The sequence below is a fragment of the Malaya genurostris genome, chromosome 3 (assembly GCF_030247185.1).
Source record: "Malaya genurostris strain Urasoe2022 chromosome 3, Malgen_1.1, whole genome shotgun sequence".
Taxonomy (NCBI): domain Eukaryota; kingdom Metazoa; phylum Arthropoda; class Insecta; order Diptera; family Culicidae; genus Malaya; species Malaya genurostris.
Window position 1 is genome coordinate 225,362,204 of NC_080572.1, and position 15,725 is coordinate 225,377,928.

At 41.8% G+C, this 15,725-nt stretch overlaps 1 protein-coding gene across 5 annotated transcripts in view; it reads right to left on the reverse strand.

Annotated features, from left to right (window-relative positions):
• LOC131434402 (uncharacterized protein DDB_G0284459-like) overlaps positions 1-15,725 on the reverse strand; it is a 35,096-nt gene that overhangs the window by 445 nt on the left and 18,926 nt on the right. For 4 of the 5 annotated variants that reach the window (XM_058601069.1, XM_058601070.1, XM_058601072.1 and 1 more), the window contains exons 3-7: positions 9,519-9,800; positions 8,576-9,460; positions 7,673-8,517; positions 6,446-7,602; positions 62-370 (exon numbers count right to left, since the gene is read on the reverse strand). In XM_058601069.1, coding sequence (XP_058457052.1) covers positions 62-370; positions 6,446-7,602; positions 7,673-8,517; positions 8,576-9,460; positions 9,519-9,800 — 3,478 coding nt within the window. Of the gene's footprint in view, positions 1-61; positions 371-5,967; positions 6,113-6,445; positions 7,603-7,672; positions 8,518-8,575; positions 9,461-9,518; positions 9,801-15,725 lie in introns of those variants that run through there. The other variant, XM_058601074.1, reaches the window with a different exon arrangement.

Below are 15,725 nucleotides of genomic sequence, written 5' to 3' on the forward strand. Positions count from 1 at the left end.
AAAAAAGAGAAATGTCCACATGATCGGTTTATTTTAGGTACTAATTAGACGGATATCTTACACTGTATTTCTTCCGGGGGTGGCTTAGTACTGGTCGTAACAATCACTGAGTAATCTTGGAAAATTCTCCCGGTCAGAGCCATCGTTAAGGATTTCTTCAAATTAAATTTGAACCGTCGCTCCATCTCACGGTCTTCCAGTATGTAATTCCACGGATCAACGAAATCACCACTTATCTCTACCTGTTCTAGATACTTCTGTCCGACGATCGGAATGCCCTTGGCAATGGCACAAAGAAATTTGTACGTCCGGTAAACTCGATCCGATACGAGAATGGATGCCAACTCTGGCATGTCCACTATTAGACCCCCTGAATGAAAGAAATTTTGACAATGATGGTGTTGCTTCTAAATAATGGGAAATGCGCAATGGATATGAATACCTGTGGTGAGTAAAAAGCAGGGCACTCTACGAAAGAATAGCTTCGAGTTAAAAACACTTACCTGTACTTTGGCTTCTAACAGCATTCGTTTCAACGCTATTGTGACTCAATAGATTCAGATTCTGGCAGAATAAGCTCATCATTCCGATATTAAACTCCAAACAATTTTAACTGAATTAAAGTGAAATTGTTTCTTCTTAAGGTATTAGAACAAAATGTCAGGTAAGTTTCAAAATTTACAATAAATACTGTACTGTACTGTACTTTTTTTTATTCAATAGTATAATATAATTTTAGGCACACTGCACAGATGCCAAGCTGTACTGAACAATTTCTCCGGTCGCTCTATCCATAACTGGTTTAATGAATCGCGACAATTTATTTAAAACATCAAGTCTCAAGGATTGGTTTGCCGTCACCCTAAAAACTTTGCTCCCGGAATGAAAGCCCCTTTCTTTCTCCTCTAGATACTCCACTGGATAGTTGTAAGTTCGTTACAGAGCCCAATGTCACTGTTTGAAATAGTGACGTGAACATTCCAAATGGGCCTAAAATCCAATGACAGATTCTCTTTGTTTAATAGCTCTTCTGTTTATATCTAATCAATTTTTACGTTTACTTCCTAGCTATTGGTGTACAACGACTCCCAGAACCATCACATTTAAAATTTATTACACTATTTGTGTACGGGATCAGAAAACGTTTAAAAGATACTGACAATATCAAGGGAATCCAGCGTGCTCGGCGAAAGAAATTGCTCATGAAATGAAAACGAGTCACGCATCAATACAAAGTGAAATGTGACCTTTAATATGAAGCTTTAAAAAATAGAGAACACACAAGAATTTTACAGAGTTGGCTTATTGCGTGCGTTTCTTGACACGCACGCTGGTCATAACATATTTAGTTTAGAAATGTTTAAAAGAAAAATTAAAAATGTCTATGAAACTAGTGTCCGTGCAATCCAAGTTGACAAATTGAACAAACAATACTAATATGTCTTAGCGATGATGATTTAAAGTATGATTCAGACGATCCGTCATCCTCCGTCACCGTCATCCTCTGTCATCATCACCGTAGAAAATCATTACATGCATTCTTATGGAGACATTCAATGTCACCGTCACGGAACGTCTTGACGACCGGCGCGTGTGTACGTTCCGGTAAAAAAAGTATTCAATTAATTTTGACGGACGCTGACGTTCCGGTGACGGTGACGGAAGGAGACATACCGCCTGAATCGCACTTAAAGCGCCATATCGACAAAAAGCGAATTACCACCGTGCCTGTTTAGTGTTATTTATCACTATAATCGGTACTTCCAGAACTGAAAACTAAAAGATGTGTTGGACTTCTCTATAGAAAGTTAATAGAATTGCTGGAAAAATCGAGTCTTGACCGGAGCTCCAAGAAACCACGGTGAGATAAAAAAATATGTATGTGTATGTGCACCTTTCAAGAATTGTTCTCTCCACTAAAATTTCTTGGATATGAAGAATCAAGTTGGAAGATCAATTGGCTATCACTTTTGGTTCCGGAGATACAACGGTATAAGTCACGGCCTCGTACACAAACTTTTACATAGTAGTGTATAACCAAAGACATCATATTAACAAGATATCCAGCTCTCACATTTCCTGAACAAATCATTGGCAACATCCTTTTTTGCGAACATGGTGCCCTCAGGCGAGTCCGCATCAAATCTCGTACATAGAAGCAGGGGAGAGAAATGTCAAATTCGTGCGCGCCAAAATAGCAGCACTGCGCACCCATACAATTGGCATGATATGTTGAATGTGATGCCGTGCGATGGCGTTGTTGAACTGAAGATTGATTTCGCTCCAAGCTGACAGGGTCTGGTATAACTGAAGTGAAATTATTTGGTCATCTGCTTGAAAATCTACAAACCAGAGAAATTTATTAACAATTTTCAAGCAAATTGAAGCTCTTTGTGTAGTCATGTATGAAAACACATCTTTATATTCAAATTGGTTACCCTAACCACCCTGTAATTCCAAACACAGAAGTCATATCAAGATAAAATTTAGGAATTTTGTAAAGAAGACATTTCATTTGAATCTTAGTTTGTGAAAATCGGTTCAGCCATCTCTGAGAAAAGTTAGTGCACATATTTCCATTTTACTTTGCACATATCACTTTGTAATTCCGGGACGGGCAATCGAATTCGGATGAATTTCAGGAATTTTATATGGGACCGCAAGACCTTTCATCGATCCACCCACATCTGGGACAATGGAATACTCAACAATTTTACATATACACACACACATATATACGACACGATGGGGCAGCAGGAACTATGTCTAAGGGCTTTACGACCAATTCTCAGGCCACTGTGAGGTGTGGGGCTTGTCTAGGAAAGCAGCATGTATCCGCAAGCAAGTCCCAAAGCGTACATGTGCCGCTCAAAGCACACGATTCTAAGCCTAGTGTTGGGACTGAGATTGTCCACGGATGCGAAAACCGGAACATACGTTAAGACTGGAAGTAGCGGTTTTCTACTCCTTCAGTATAGCAGGGTGACACCGATTTGAAAAGGCGCTAATGCTGTCGCTTCCCTCTGTCTAACACGTCTTTTTTTCAGGCATTTGGTTGAGATAAATCGATGAAAGTAGATCCGGGTGCACGTTACCTGATTTACGCTGATCCGATTCTGTGCTTATAGCCAACCCTCCCATGCAAAAAGTTGTTGGAGGAGAAATAACGGGTGCGAAGGAGTAGAGTACAGTGGTAGCTAGAGAAACGACAGCAATTTGTTCGTCGAAACAGCGGACCCATCGTAGACCTAGGAGTCGGGGCCTGACGTAGCTCTACCGAGTATGACGGCGGTTATAGAGCAAATCGTCGAGTGAATTTCAGTTATAGTTGGGTAGTCCTGTGGAGAGTTCCACAGACACACATATACAGACAACTGTTGATATTGTCGAACTGATTCGAATGGAATGCTCCCGCAGAAATCATCTCTGCGGGCGTTTGCATGGATTACCCAAAGCTAGGGGCTAATCCTCAGTTTAGTCCGAGGTCGGACAGCAAGTCATTAAAAACGATTACGCGTAGCCGCATTAAAGCTTTCAAAATCACAGTAAATTAGAACAAATTTTATTAAGCAGTATGTTGATCTGTTATGTTATCTGTCCGCCGTGAGTAGCACTGCTGCAACCGTACTAGGTACGAGGTTATCGAATCGAGGAAATTACTGGTTTGACGGCGAATGTCAGCAGTTGGTCGAAGAGAAGAATGCAGCAAGGGCGAGGATGTTACAACACCGCACGAGAGCGATCGAGGAACGATACAGACAGGCGCGGAACAGACAGAACACGGTTTTCCGGAGTGAAAAGCGTCACCAGGAAGACCAAGATCGCGAAGCGATGGAACAGCTGTACCGCGTAAATGACACACGGAAGTTCTATGAGAAGGTGAACCGCTCACGTAGAGGCTACACACCACAGGCCGAAATGTGCAGAGATACCAGTGGTAATCTTCTCACGAACGAACGTGAGGTGATCTACAGGTGGAAGCAGTACTATGACGAGCATCTGAATGGCGAAGCACAAGGTGAAGAGACCGGCACAGGAATCAATCTGGGTGTACGCTCAGCCGACGACAGATTCCCAACACCTGGTCTGTCGGAGATAAGTGAGGAGATCGACAAACTGAGGAACAACAAAGCCGCGGGCTATGACCAGTTGCCAGGCGAGCTGCTCAAACACCGCGCAATCGCATTGCTGAACGCCGCCTACAAGGTACTCTCCCAAATCCTTTGCCGTCGTCTATCACCAATAGCTAAGGATTTCTTAGGGCCTTACCAAGCGGGATTTACTGGAGTCCACGCAATTACGGATCACATATTCGCGATAAGACAAGTACTCCAGAATTGTCGTGAATACAACGTACCAAGACATCACCTATTAATTGACTTCAAAGCGGCATACGACACAATCGATCGAGAACAGCTATGGCAGATCATGCACGAATACGGTTTTCCGGATAAACTGACGCAATTGGTCAAAGCAACGATGGATAGAGTGATGTGCTACATCCGAATATCTGGGACGCTCTCGAGTCCTTTCGAATCTCGGAGAGGGCTACGGCAAGGTGATGGACTCTCTTGTATCTTGTTCAATATTGCTTTGGAAGGTGTGATTCGAAGAGCGAGGGTCGACACGAGTGGCACGATCTTTCGAAAGTCCGTACAACTTTTTGGCTTTGCTGACGATATTGATATTGTGACACGTAACCTTGAGCAGATGCCGGAAACCTACATCGGACTGAAAGCTGCAGCTAGGCGTATCGGACTGGCCATAAATGCGTCAAAAACAAAATACATGAGGTGAAGAGGCTCTAGAGAAGAAACACTACGGCTCCCACCATGAATATTGATAGACGGTGACGATATCGAAGTGATAGACGAGTTCGTGTATTTGGACTCACTGGTGACCGCCGATAATGACACCAGCAGAGAAATTCAGAGACGTATTGTGGCAAGGAATCGTGCGTACTTTGAACTCAGAAAACCCTTCGATCGAGAAAAGTACGCCACTGCACGAAATTGACCATCTACAAAACGCTCATTAGACCGGTTGTTCTCCATGGCCACGAGACCTGGACTATGTTGACAAAGGACCAACGCGCCCTCAGTGGCGATGGAGTATGAATCACGAATTGCAACAGCTGCTAGGAGAACCACCCATCGTATGGACAGCTAAAACTGGACGTTTACGATGGGCTGGGAATGTCATAAGGATGTTGGACGACAGCCCAATGAAAATGATTCGTGAATCTAATCCGACTGGTACAAGAAGAAGAGGAGCGCAGAGAGCAAGGTGGATCGGGGGTCCACTTGGGTGATCTCAGAAGCATCCGTGCCTTGAGTGGCTGGCGACGAGCAGTCATCGACCGAGTTATGTGGAGACGTATGCTTGATACAGCAAAGGACACCCCAGGACTATAGCTTTTAGGTAAGCTAAGGTAAGTGATCTGTTATGCTAAACGACGTTATGCTAAACGGTATTATGCCAAACGAAGTTATTCCAAACGTGATAGCCTTTGTTTTAGTTCGTTAGCGTACGTGGAATAATATAAGTGTAAGAGCCAATATATTCCATTGACCACTTATAAAGTTATGCTCCTGAAGGTATTCAGTCATTGGACCAAAACTTCATTACGATTTAGGAGCTCCTGTTTATACTGTAGGTGCCATTTCACATAATAACAGTTAGAAAGTTAACGTATGAGTTATTAACGAAAGAAAAAAAATAAAACAGCGATAATTTGCCATTTACTTTTGGGTATGATGTACAAATGAACTACCTGATAGCAAAACTAACATTTAAGTATTGAAGCGTCATGCAACAACTGCGGCTTATTTTAACTGTTGTTTCGAAAATTATAGAACAAATCAGGACTTTATCATGTACAGTTTCACGCATGCGTTTTAGGAAAGGCATTTATATTTATTTTTTTTTTTTACAGAATCACTAAACGAACAAATCAAAATATGCCTAATTCAAGTTGATAGGAAAAACAAAAAAAAACTCCAAACATATTAAATCTATCTACAGTTACACACTATGAGATGACGATATTCATATCCATTGGTACTATAATGCTAGGCGGATGATACATATTAGCGTTGCATTTTTCGAGACGCTGCCGAGTAAGTGAAAAATAGTGTTAGCTAATGATTTGTAATAGGAGACGCCTTCAAACATCGAACACAACGCGCTCAGCCAGGATAAAACACTGTACACTGTTATGATGAGGGGAGTGTCAAACAGATCACGAGCATAACGAAAAGATATTTTTCTAGTGCTTAAACATAGTTTGATTTTTGGTTATATGCACCTAGCACAAATAACCTTTTTCCCTCTTGTAATCCCTTCTGATCGGAAAGCTATTCATAGATTCTAAAGGTTGAACATTCACCGCTAATCCGTGTACAGTGCTTGCTCCAGCCGAAGGAAAAGACTGAATCAAACTTACCTGCTCGTGTTACCATCCGCTTGTACGGTTCTGGACTCATCTTGGTGAACATAAGTCGCGGCTTGATGGACCGAGATGACTTGCGAGTTCCGGATGACTCGGAACCGGAGGCACTGGTGTTCATTGCTTCCGATGCGCTCGATGTCGATTGATCGTTATCTGCATCAGTAGGAAGCTTACCGTGGGCTGTCGTTGCCGTTTGTTTGGATGGTCCGCGCCCAGAACGTTCGGGTTTCGTGCTTTTACTCATTTCTACGGTAGGCACAGCTTGATTAGCTGCTTTGGATGATTTGTGCTCTTTGATTTCTTCTGTTACAGCTCGGCGAAGTCGACCCGAGCGTTTCGTTACGGTTGGCTGTTCTGCTGATGTTGAGGGACCGGCCTTTGGTTCATTTGGCTCAACATTGTTCTTTTTTGATTTACTTGCTTTAGGAGCCGTGGTATCCGATGGTGCGGTATCACTTGTGCAATGTTCAGTAGCCACTTTTCTTTTTCTGGTTTTACTTGACTGTTCGTCTTTGGTTGTTGGCTTGTAGTCGACTGATACGTCTACTTTCGACCTCGAAGTACTACTACTACTAGTAGTGGCGGTACTGCGAGTGCTTCCTCCACTGCTTGACTTAGATTTTGACGAAGCAACACTTTTACTGTCCTCCTGTTCATCATCCGAATATCGATTGGTTTTCTTTTTGTCTCGCTTCGAGCGTCTTTCCGGTACGGTCTTTTTCTTGATATCATTTGTTTTGTCTTGTTCCGTTTTATCGTATTTCATTACTTGTACCTTGCTGTCTTTTTTCTTGAACACCGGTTCATTTGGTTCATGATCTTCGTCTGAACTATCGCCAAAAATGTACTTGTACCTGCGCGCTACATTATCGACTCTTTCCGTTGTACGGTTTTTTAACATATCCGAGACGGCCAGAATTTTCTCCTTTTTTACCACATTCAAGAACGGATGTTCCGGAGTATTGAAATCGAACGCCTCAGAACCAGAGCCCTCCTGTGTTCGAGGAGTTTCTGGTGCACTGGTATTGGAACTTTTAGTACTGGAAGTTATACTACGGTTATCAGGTACTTTGAAGGCAGATTCGGACTTCTCGGAGGTGGTTTTACTTTTGTTGTGCGACTGCTTCTTGATAGGAGGATTCGTTTCCGTACTGCAAATGACATAGTATAACATTTTTGATAAAATTGAAATTCAAATTATTAGATTTCAAACAAATTTACCTCGTTTTACCAGAATCTGCAATGGGCATAGTTTCTGCCAAACAGTACTCTTCATCCGATGGACTAAGATCAACGGTTTCTTCATTGCTTCGTGTTGAGACTGACATTTTTCTTCTGGCTTCATTCGCCTTAATTGTACGCTGCTGGCTTATTTCATCCTGATTTTCCTTGTTGGAAGATGGAGAAATATTCAGCAGATCAGTCTTCACAATCTCTTCTTCTTGTTCCTGTGCTTCAATTTGCTTCACTAGCATAGATTGTCGACAGGTACTGTTGGCAGGTGGTCGGAAAAGTTTACTCATTTCCGGATCCTCGTCGGGCAAACTGCCGTAGGAACATTTGGCAGTCAGCGGTTGCGTTTGCAAATTGTAAATATCTTCGTGACGTAATGGTGATGTGCCCAGTAATTCCAGTGGAACCGTGTCATTCTCGATATCTTCATCGACTACAGGTCCGATTTCTGAATGTTTCGATAGCGGTTGTGTTTGAAGATCGTATGCATTCTGTAGGTCATCTACGGATAGAGGCTGAGTAGCGACCATGAACGGATCTAGCTCAATTTCTTTATTGGTTCGAATAGAAATGTCGTTTTTCGTATGTCTCAAGTCAGACATTTGAATGGCCAGTTTGCGTAAAGAACAAGCAGATTTGAGTTCTTTATCCGGAATTTTCTGAGTGAGCGCATCGTAAGCGGAAGGAACTTTAAATGCAGGTGAATCTGCACCACTTATTAAAGGATCTATCTGTGTAGTTAGATCGTAGACACTGGTTGATGCATGTTCATTCGGATCAAGCTCAGCATCTAAGCACTGTGTTTCGGCTAGATAAGGATCAGCACAAGCGATCTGGAATGAACAACGCGTAAATTGAGTACTTAAAGCGAACACGTATAAAAATACTTACTTCTTCTGGGACATTCTCATCAAAATTAAGATCGGGTGTAACAGATTCGACACGTTCATTGTTCATGTCCGAAACAGGTTCCTGAAGGCTTTCCACTGAGTGCTTTCGAAGCGAAAGCTTGCTAGTTGTGGTTGGATCAGACTGTTGAGGAGTTATTCGATCAAATTCAAGATCAGGTGTTACAGATTCTGCGTGAACCGATTCCGGTTTGTCGAACACTAAATCAGGAGTGACGGATCCTTTCCGCAGATCTGCTTCACCAACTTTATCGGAACTGGTAGCTTTCGAGTCGTTCCATTCGATTTTACTCAGATCATCATCGGTATCCTCCGGACCCGTTTTTCCACGGAACGATATTGAATCGACGGAGCGATCTGGTTGAATAGATTTACGATGTCCACTTGTGTTTACTTTATTCGACTCGCCCAAATGTTCCAGTACACTTTGAGACTGTTCAACGTACGGATTGTTGAACATGCCATCACCAGTATGGTTATCTTCCTCTGTATCGAATTGGAAAAAATCGCCCTCCTTTTCCCCCTGGCCGATAGTATTACTGATTGGGTCGATGATTTCCGACATATTCGGTTGGTCAATCACTTCTTGCGTTTCCGGTATGTCGAACAGATCGTCGTCTTCGTCTGCACTAGACGGCCTTAAACTGTTTCCATCTTCTCGAGTTGGCTGAGGTTTACACGTGACACTGGTTTGATCGGCAATCTGTTGCGTCGAAGGAACAGTAAAGCTGTTCTGGGTGATGGATAAGATTTTGGCTGATGTCGATATGCTATGTTCCTGTATGGCACTGGTTCCACTTGTACCAACTGTACTGATACTGCTAATTTGTTTGCTTGTAGCATGTCGCGATCGTGCTTTGGGAGCTTCCTAAAAACAAATACCACACGTTTATAATTCAATTGCCGCAAAGAACTATATAGTTTACCTCTAGACTGCAATCGATTGAATCGATAGACCCGTCGAAAAAGGAAACTGAGCTGACATTGGACTTTCGATCTCCATTGCATATCTCCAGCTGGCATACGACAGCACCAAAGGAAATTTTGGCTTTGATACCGTAAAGTTTATGCCATTCCAAGGGTGGTATTCGTTTGCCTCGAACACGATCATCTGTTAACAGTATGCCTGCATGTGAGCACAGATCCATCACGTGTGCGTCGCGTGTCGTTGGAGAACACCGTATGGCTGCATGTTTAGGACATACCGACTGGAAATGGAATATTTACGCGAAATCTTGATTACAACGATTGATTTCCATCCACTCGAAAGATAAAACAGATCAGATAAATGTTTATTTTTCAAATATGTTTTCTCATATGTTTTCCGCTGCTGAGCTTTTTAGGACAAAGAAGGTGTCCAATTTTCTGAAGAATTGTTTATCTGAAGCCTCGACTCTCGAGCTCTGTTTTGGCTAGATTTGGCCTCTTGTCACTATGCGAAATTCGCTTTGGAATGATATAAGGTACAAGAGGCCAAATACGTACCAAAACAAGGCAATCCACGAAACTGCCCAGAATTTCGCCCCATTGCAGAAGTACTGGGCTCTGTTCTCCAAGGACCATTACAAGATACCATCGACAACTTGTCAACATGGGCTCTTCAAATGGGTATCGAGTTCTCTACGGAGAAAACTGAGCTGGTTGTATTTTCAAGGAAGCGAGAACCAGCACAACTACAGCTTCAACTTAGAGGTGAAACCATAGCTCAGGCCTTCACATTTAAATATCTCGGGATCTGGTTCGACTCCAAAGGTACCTGGGGATGTCACATTAGGTATCTGAAACGAAAATGCCTACAGAGAATCAATTTCCTTCGTACAATAACCGGAACTTGGTGGGGCTCTCACCCAGGAGACCTGATCAGGTTGCACAAAACGACGATATTGTCAGTAATGGAATATGGATGTTTCTGTTTTAGCTCCGCTGCGAATATTCATTTCATTAAAATGGAAAGAATTCAGTATCGTTGTTTACGTATTGCCTTGGGTTGCATGCAATCAACTCATACGATGAGTCTCGAAGTGCTGGTGGGCGTCTTACCGTAGAAAAACAGATTCTGGGATCTCTCATATCGACTGCTAATCCGATGCGACATCTTGAATCCGATGGTGATAGAAAACTTTGAAAAGCTTGTCGAGCTTAATTCACAGACTCGTTTTATGTCCTTGTATTTTGACTACATGGCTCAGAATATAAATCCTTCTTCGTTTGTTCCCAATCGTGTTCATTTTGTGGATACTTCTAATTCTACTGTGTTTTTCGACACATCCATGAAAAAAGAAATTCGTGGAATCCCGGATCCTGTACGCCCTCAAGAGATTCCAAAAATTTTTAATAATAAATTTAAAGAAGTCGACGGTAATAAAATGTTTTACACTGACGGATCATATCTCGACGGGTCCACTGGCTTCGGTACATGCAATGTAAATTTCACCGCTTCCTATAAACTCAGTGATCCAGCTTCAGTTTACGTCGCAGAACTAGCTGCAATTCAGTATACCCTTGAGATCATTGACACTCTGCCCACAGATCACTACTTCATTGTATCGGACAGTCTCAGTTCCATTGAGGCTCTCCGTTCAGTGAAGCCTGGAAAGCACTCACCGTATTTCCTGGGGAAAATACGGGAACAATTGAGTGCTTTATCTGCAAAATCATACCAGATTACCTTGGCTTGGGTCCCCTCACATTGTTCCATACGGGGCAATGAGAGGGCGGACTCGTTAGCCAAGGTGGGCGCACTAGAAGGTGATATCTATGAAAGACCAATCTGCTTCAATGAATTTTTCAGTTGCTGTCGTCAGAAAACTCTAGCCAGCTGGCAAAATACATGGAATAGTGGAACTCTGGGACGATGGTTACACTCAATAATCCCACAGGTATCGACGAAACCTTGGTTCCGGGGGTTGGACGTGAGCCGTGACTTTATTCGTGTAATGTCAAGGCTCATGTCTAATCATTATATGTTCAGCGCGCATCTCCGTCGTGTGGGGCTCGCCGAGAGTGGTGTCTGCGTTTGCGGTGAGGGTTATCATGACATCGAGCATGTTGTTTGGATTTGTGTCGAGTATTGTGATGCCAGGTTCCAACTCATAGGTTCCCTTCGGGCCCGAGGTATACCACCCTTCGTACCAGTCCGCGACGTCTTGGCAACTCGAAATCTTCCTTATATGACTCTCATCTATAACTTCTTAAAAACTATCAATACCCAAATTTAGTGCTCTCCCTATTTCTCTCTCGTCTACAGCTCTATCGCACTCTTCTTTACGCTGCTGACAGTATGACCTGTGTAAACGATGCTTCGGAGCATGCACCTACCTTGAACTGACTGAGTTGCTGAAAACTACCCAAAAAACGCCACATCAACGTCAGAGCACACCAAAAAAGCATTCCAGTCAAGGATAATCTCCCTCGTTACAATCTGAAGAACGTAAAAATCCAAAAAAATTTAAAAAATTTGTGCCACAAACGAATGATGTATTGTAATTCAAAATCAATATTTTGTAAATCCCACCCTCCTCACATTCCTTTACTAACTCTAGGGGAGTATGCCGCCCCCTTAATACGGCGTCCCTTCTTTTCCTATAACAACAAGACAATCGGCCACGTTAAGCTAAAGCAAATGAGCCAAATAAAAATTTTATTATAAAAAAAAGTACTGGGCTCTAAAAATTATGCGAAAGCTCTTCAAAACTAAGACGAAAGTAAATGGTTCCGATGATTTCAAGAGAAGATAAAGAATCGTCACCCAGGGTGAAGATGCTGTACGGAACTTAATGGCGGGTAAACCACCAAAAGTTAAAGAGTTTCATAGAAAGAAGAATAAACGTGTTAATCAACTGTCTGTAATAAGGAACCGGTTTCGTTGAATTATGTGTACACTGAGGTCTTTTTTTATGCGGTTTTTTTACGCGACTTTTTTTATGGGAATTTTCAGTTATGCGGTTTTTTATGCGAATTTTCAGAGTTATGCGGTTTCCCTTCTGCGGTCTTTTTTTATGCGAAGTTTCAGAGTTATGCGGTCTTTTTTATGCGAAGTTTCAGAGTTATGCGGTTTTATTTATGCGAAGTTTCAGAGTTATGCGTTTTTTTTATGCGAATTTTCAGAGTTTTGCGGTTTTTTTATGCGGTACGTAAATTCGCATAAAAAAAGACTTCAGTGTATTTTTTTTAACAGCTGTTTTTTTGTAGTCCAAAATTCAACGTGAACAGACCTAACGCACCACAGAATGTTCTTTTTAAGTTTTCTAATGTGCTATCGAAGCATTGAATTGTAATAATAAAAATCATAGATATGAAACAAATTTCCAGATATCACAAAAAGACTAGGTCGGAGGGTTTCTGGTGGACCCGAAAGAAACGTACCGCTTCGGAAGAATGTAAATGTCAACATCCAGCTGTTAATAATACGATCATTCATTCATGTTCATAATTCATTCCACTTATGGGGACGAATTTCCTTTACAACACCTTTCATCGTGACTGATGCCTAAGATCACCGTAAAGCGATCACTGAACACTTCCGTGAACTAATTTTTTTTTATAAAAGATATTTTTATTCAGGCCTATTTGCGTACAAGCTTTACGTGGCCGATTGAGCTGAGTTTTTAGCTAAAAAATTTTTTGTATTGGATCTCGTTGTCACCCTTTTTCTAGGGAGAGAAGAGCTTTCATTTCCCTCCTGCGAGGATTGAGGGGCAGTTTGTTCGTTATTCGTCTTGTCCTCCATTGCCGTGGTATTGTTGTTGATTTCGTTGCTAGTTGCTGTAGATGCGCCTTGTTGTACATTGTTTGCAGTTGCTGGTTGGTTGGATGGTAAGCTGTTAACTGCAGCTGGTGTACTTTGTTCTATAGGGGTTACGTTGGATGGTTTCGTTGAAGGGGATACTTCACTGTTGTTGGTGACTGTCACAGGTGTACTGGGGTTGCTTTGGGGTTGATGTGAAGGAAGCACCGTTGTCCTTTGGTGTGGTTGTCTCGTTGTCCAGTTTATCACATGGCTTACCGCAATGAACAGCTTTTTGGCAATATTGACATGTAGCCATCTGATTGTCATATGTAACAAGTGATTTGCACGGGATTTTTGTATCCTGACCGAAAGTTACATAAGAAGGTATAGGCCTTTTCAAGCGCATGCGTAACAAACGTACGCCATTTAGAATACCGGTGAAAAAGTTGTTCCACTTTTCTTTTTCGATAGAGAGAATCTCTCCGTATTGGGACATACGAATATAAGGATCGATTACGCTTGAGGAAAGATCATGCACACGCATTTCTATAGCACTATTTTCCATATATATGGGAATGTTGTACTTAATTTTCTCGTGCTCCACATAATGCACATTATTATTGTCTTTTGGGAATTGAATTGCATCCAACTCTTTGTAAAACTGGATGTAAACAACATTATTTGTCTTATTGCATTGAAGTAAATGCACACGTTTAATGTCAAGATGCATTTGCTCCTTAAGCAAACCTTCAAGTTCTCGTATCGAAGGTCGAATTTTGCACTGCCTGAAGTCAACAATCATTGTATTCTTTCGTACCGGCGGTAGCTCTTGTTCGTTTGGTTCACTCATTTCACTGTACTTGGTTTCTTTCGTCCCGATGTAAGCGGTTTTGTTTTATCGACTGACTTAGAGCGATGTGAGAGCGAACTGATCCGTGAACTGATGTTTGGGAACAGTTCGAATTGAATTGGAAAGTCCTTTATGGTACATGATTTGACATGTCCATCGTAAAGCTTGATATTTTTAACCACTACCATTGTTAGAACATTCTGTCATTTGAGCGCTATTTGTTTTGTTTACGGTGAGTTGAAAATTTTTCAATCAACTTAGTTCGACTTTTAACAGTATAGCATCATCCTATGGGACTGTAGAAAACTGATATAACGCATTCAAGCAAGGTCGATATGGAAGCAGTCGTTCGTGTTTCCAATCTACAAAAATGGTGATCGAAAAGACGTTAGAAATTATCGTGGCATTACGAGTCTATCTGCTGCCTCCCAGCTATTCAAAATAGTTGTCAGCTCTATTGTTCTCTCTCGTATGAAAAGTTCTATATCAACCGATCAACATGGATTTATGCCAACACGATCCGTTAGTACAAATTTGCTTGATTTCACTTCGACCTGCTTTTTGCGGATGGAGGAAAGGGTACAAATTGACGCAGTGTTCACTGATCTAAAAGCAGCATTTTATCGTATAGACCATCAAACTCTATTACGTAAACTGATACGACTTGGTACTTCACACAAGTTCGTTGAATGGTTGTGTTCCTATTTGTGTGGTAGAGTTCTACGTTCTACGTTGGGAACCTCATTTTCATCCCCATTCACGCATAAATCAGAAGTTCCACAAGGCAGTAATATGGGTCCCCTTCTGTTCGCACTGTTTTTGAAACTGTACTTAGTCTTTCGTAACTAAAAGGACTGCGTCCATCTTCAATAACTGCTAGATGAATTTGTCGCATGGTATCGACGAAACCATCTTGTGATCAGTTGACTAGAGTTGATCGTGTTAACGACCTTGGTGTTGTATTGGATTCAAAACTCACATTTAATCAGCATCGTTTTGCTTTAATGTCTTAGACAATGAAACAGCTCGGATTCATAGCTAAAACCGGCAGAGATTTCAAGGATCCACATTGTTTGAAGGCGTGATACTGTTCCTTAGTGCGGCCATTGCTGAAAAATGCCAGTTTGGTATGGAGTCCACATCAACTCGTTTGGAACTTGCGGATCGAGCGTGTTCAAAAAAGATTTATTCGGTTTGCGCTAAGAGATCTCCCTGATCGATGTCGCCTGTTAGGTCTTAACATCTTGGAACGACGAAGGAAGATTCAACAAGCTGCGTTTGTGGTGAAGATTATCAACGGTGAAATCGACTCTCCAAAGATTATGTTTCTCATCGAACTCAACAGGCTTGCTTCAACGAAGATTTCATCGGACATCGTTTGGAGCCAACGCGTGTGTTCGAACTATCTTCCTAGTAGAACATTTATTTAATTTGGATGATTCATCGCATAAGTTTGTTCAAAAAGTGTATCACTCCACGATTTAATAGCTTGACCTTAGATTCATTAAGACTATAACTGTCAAACAAAGACTATAACAAGCAAACAAATCTACA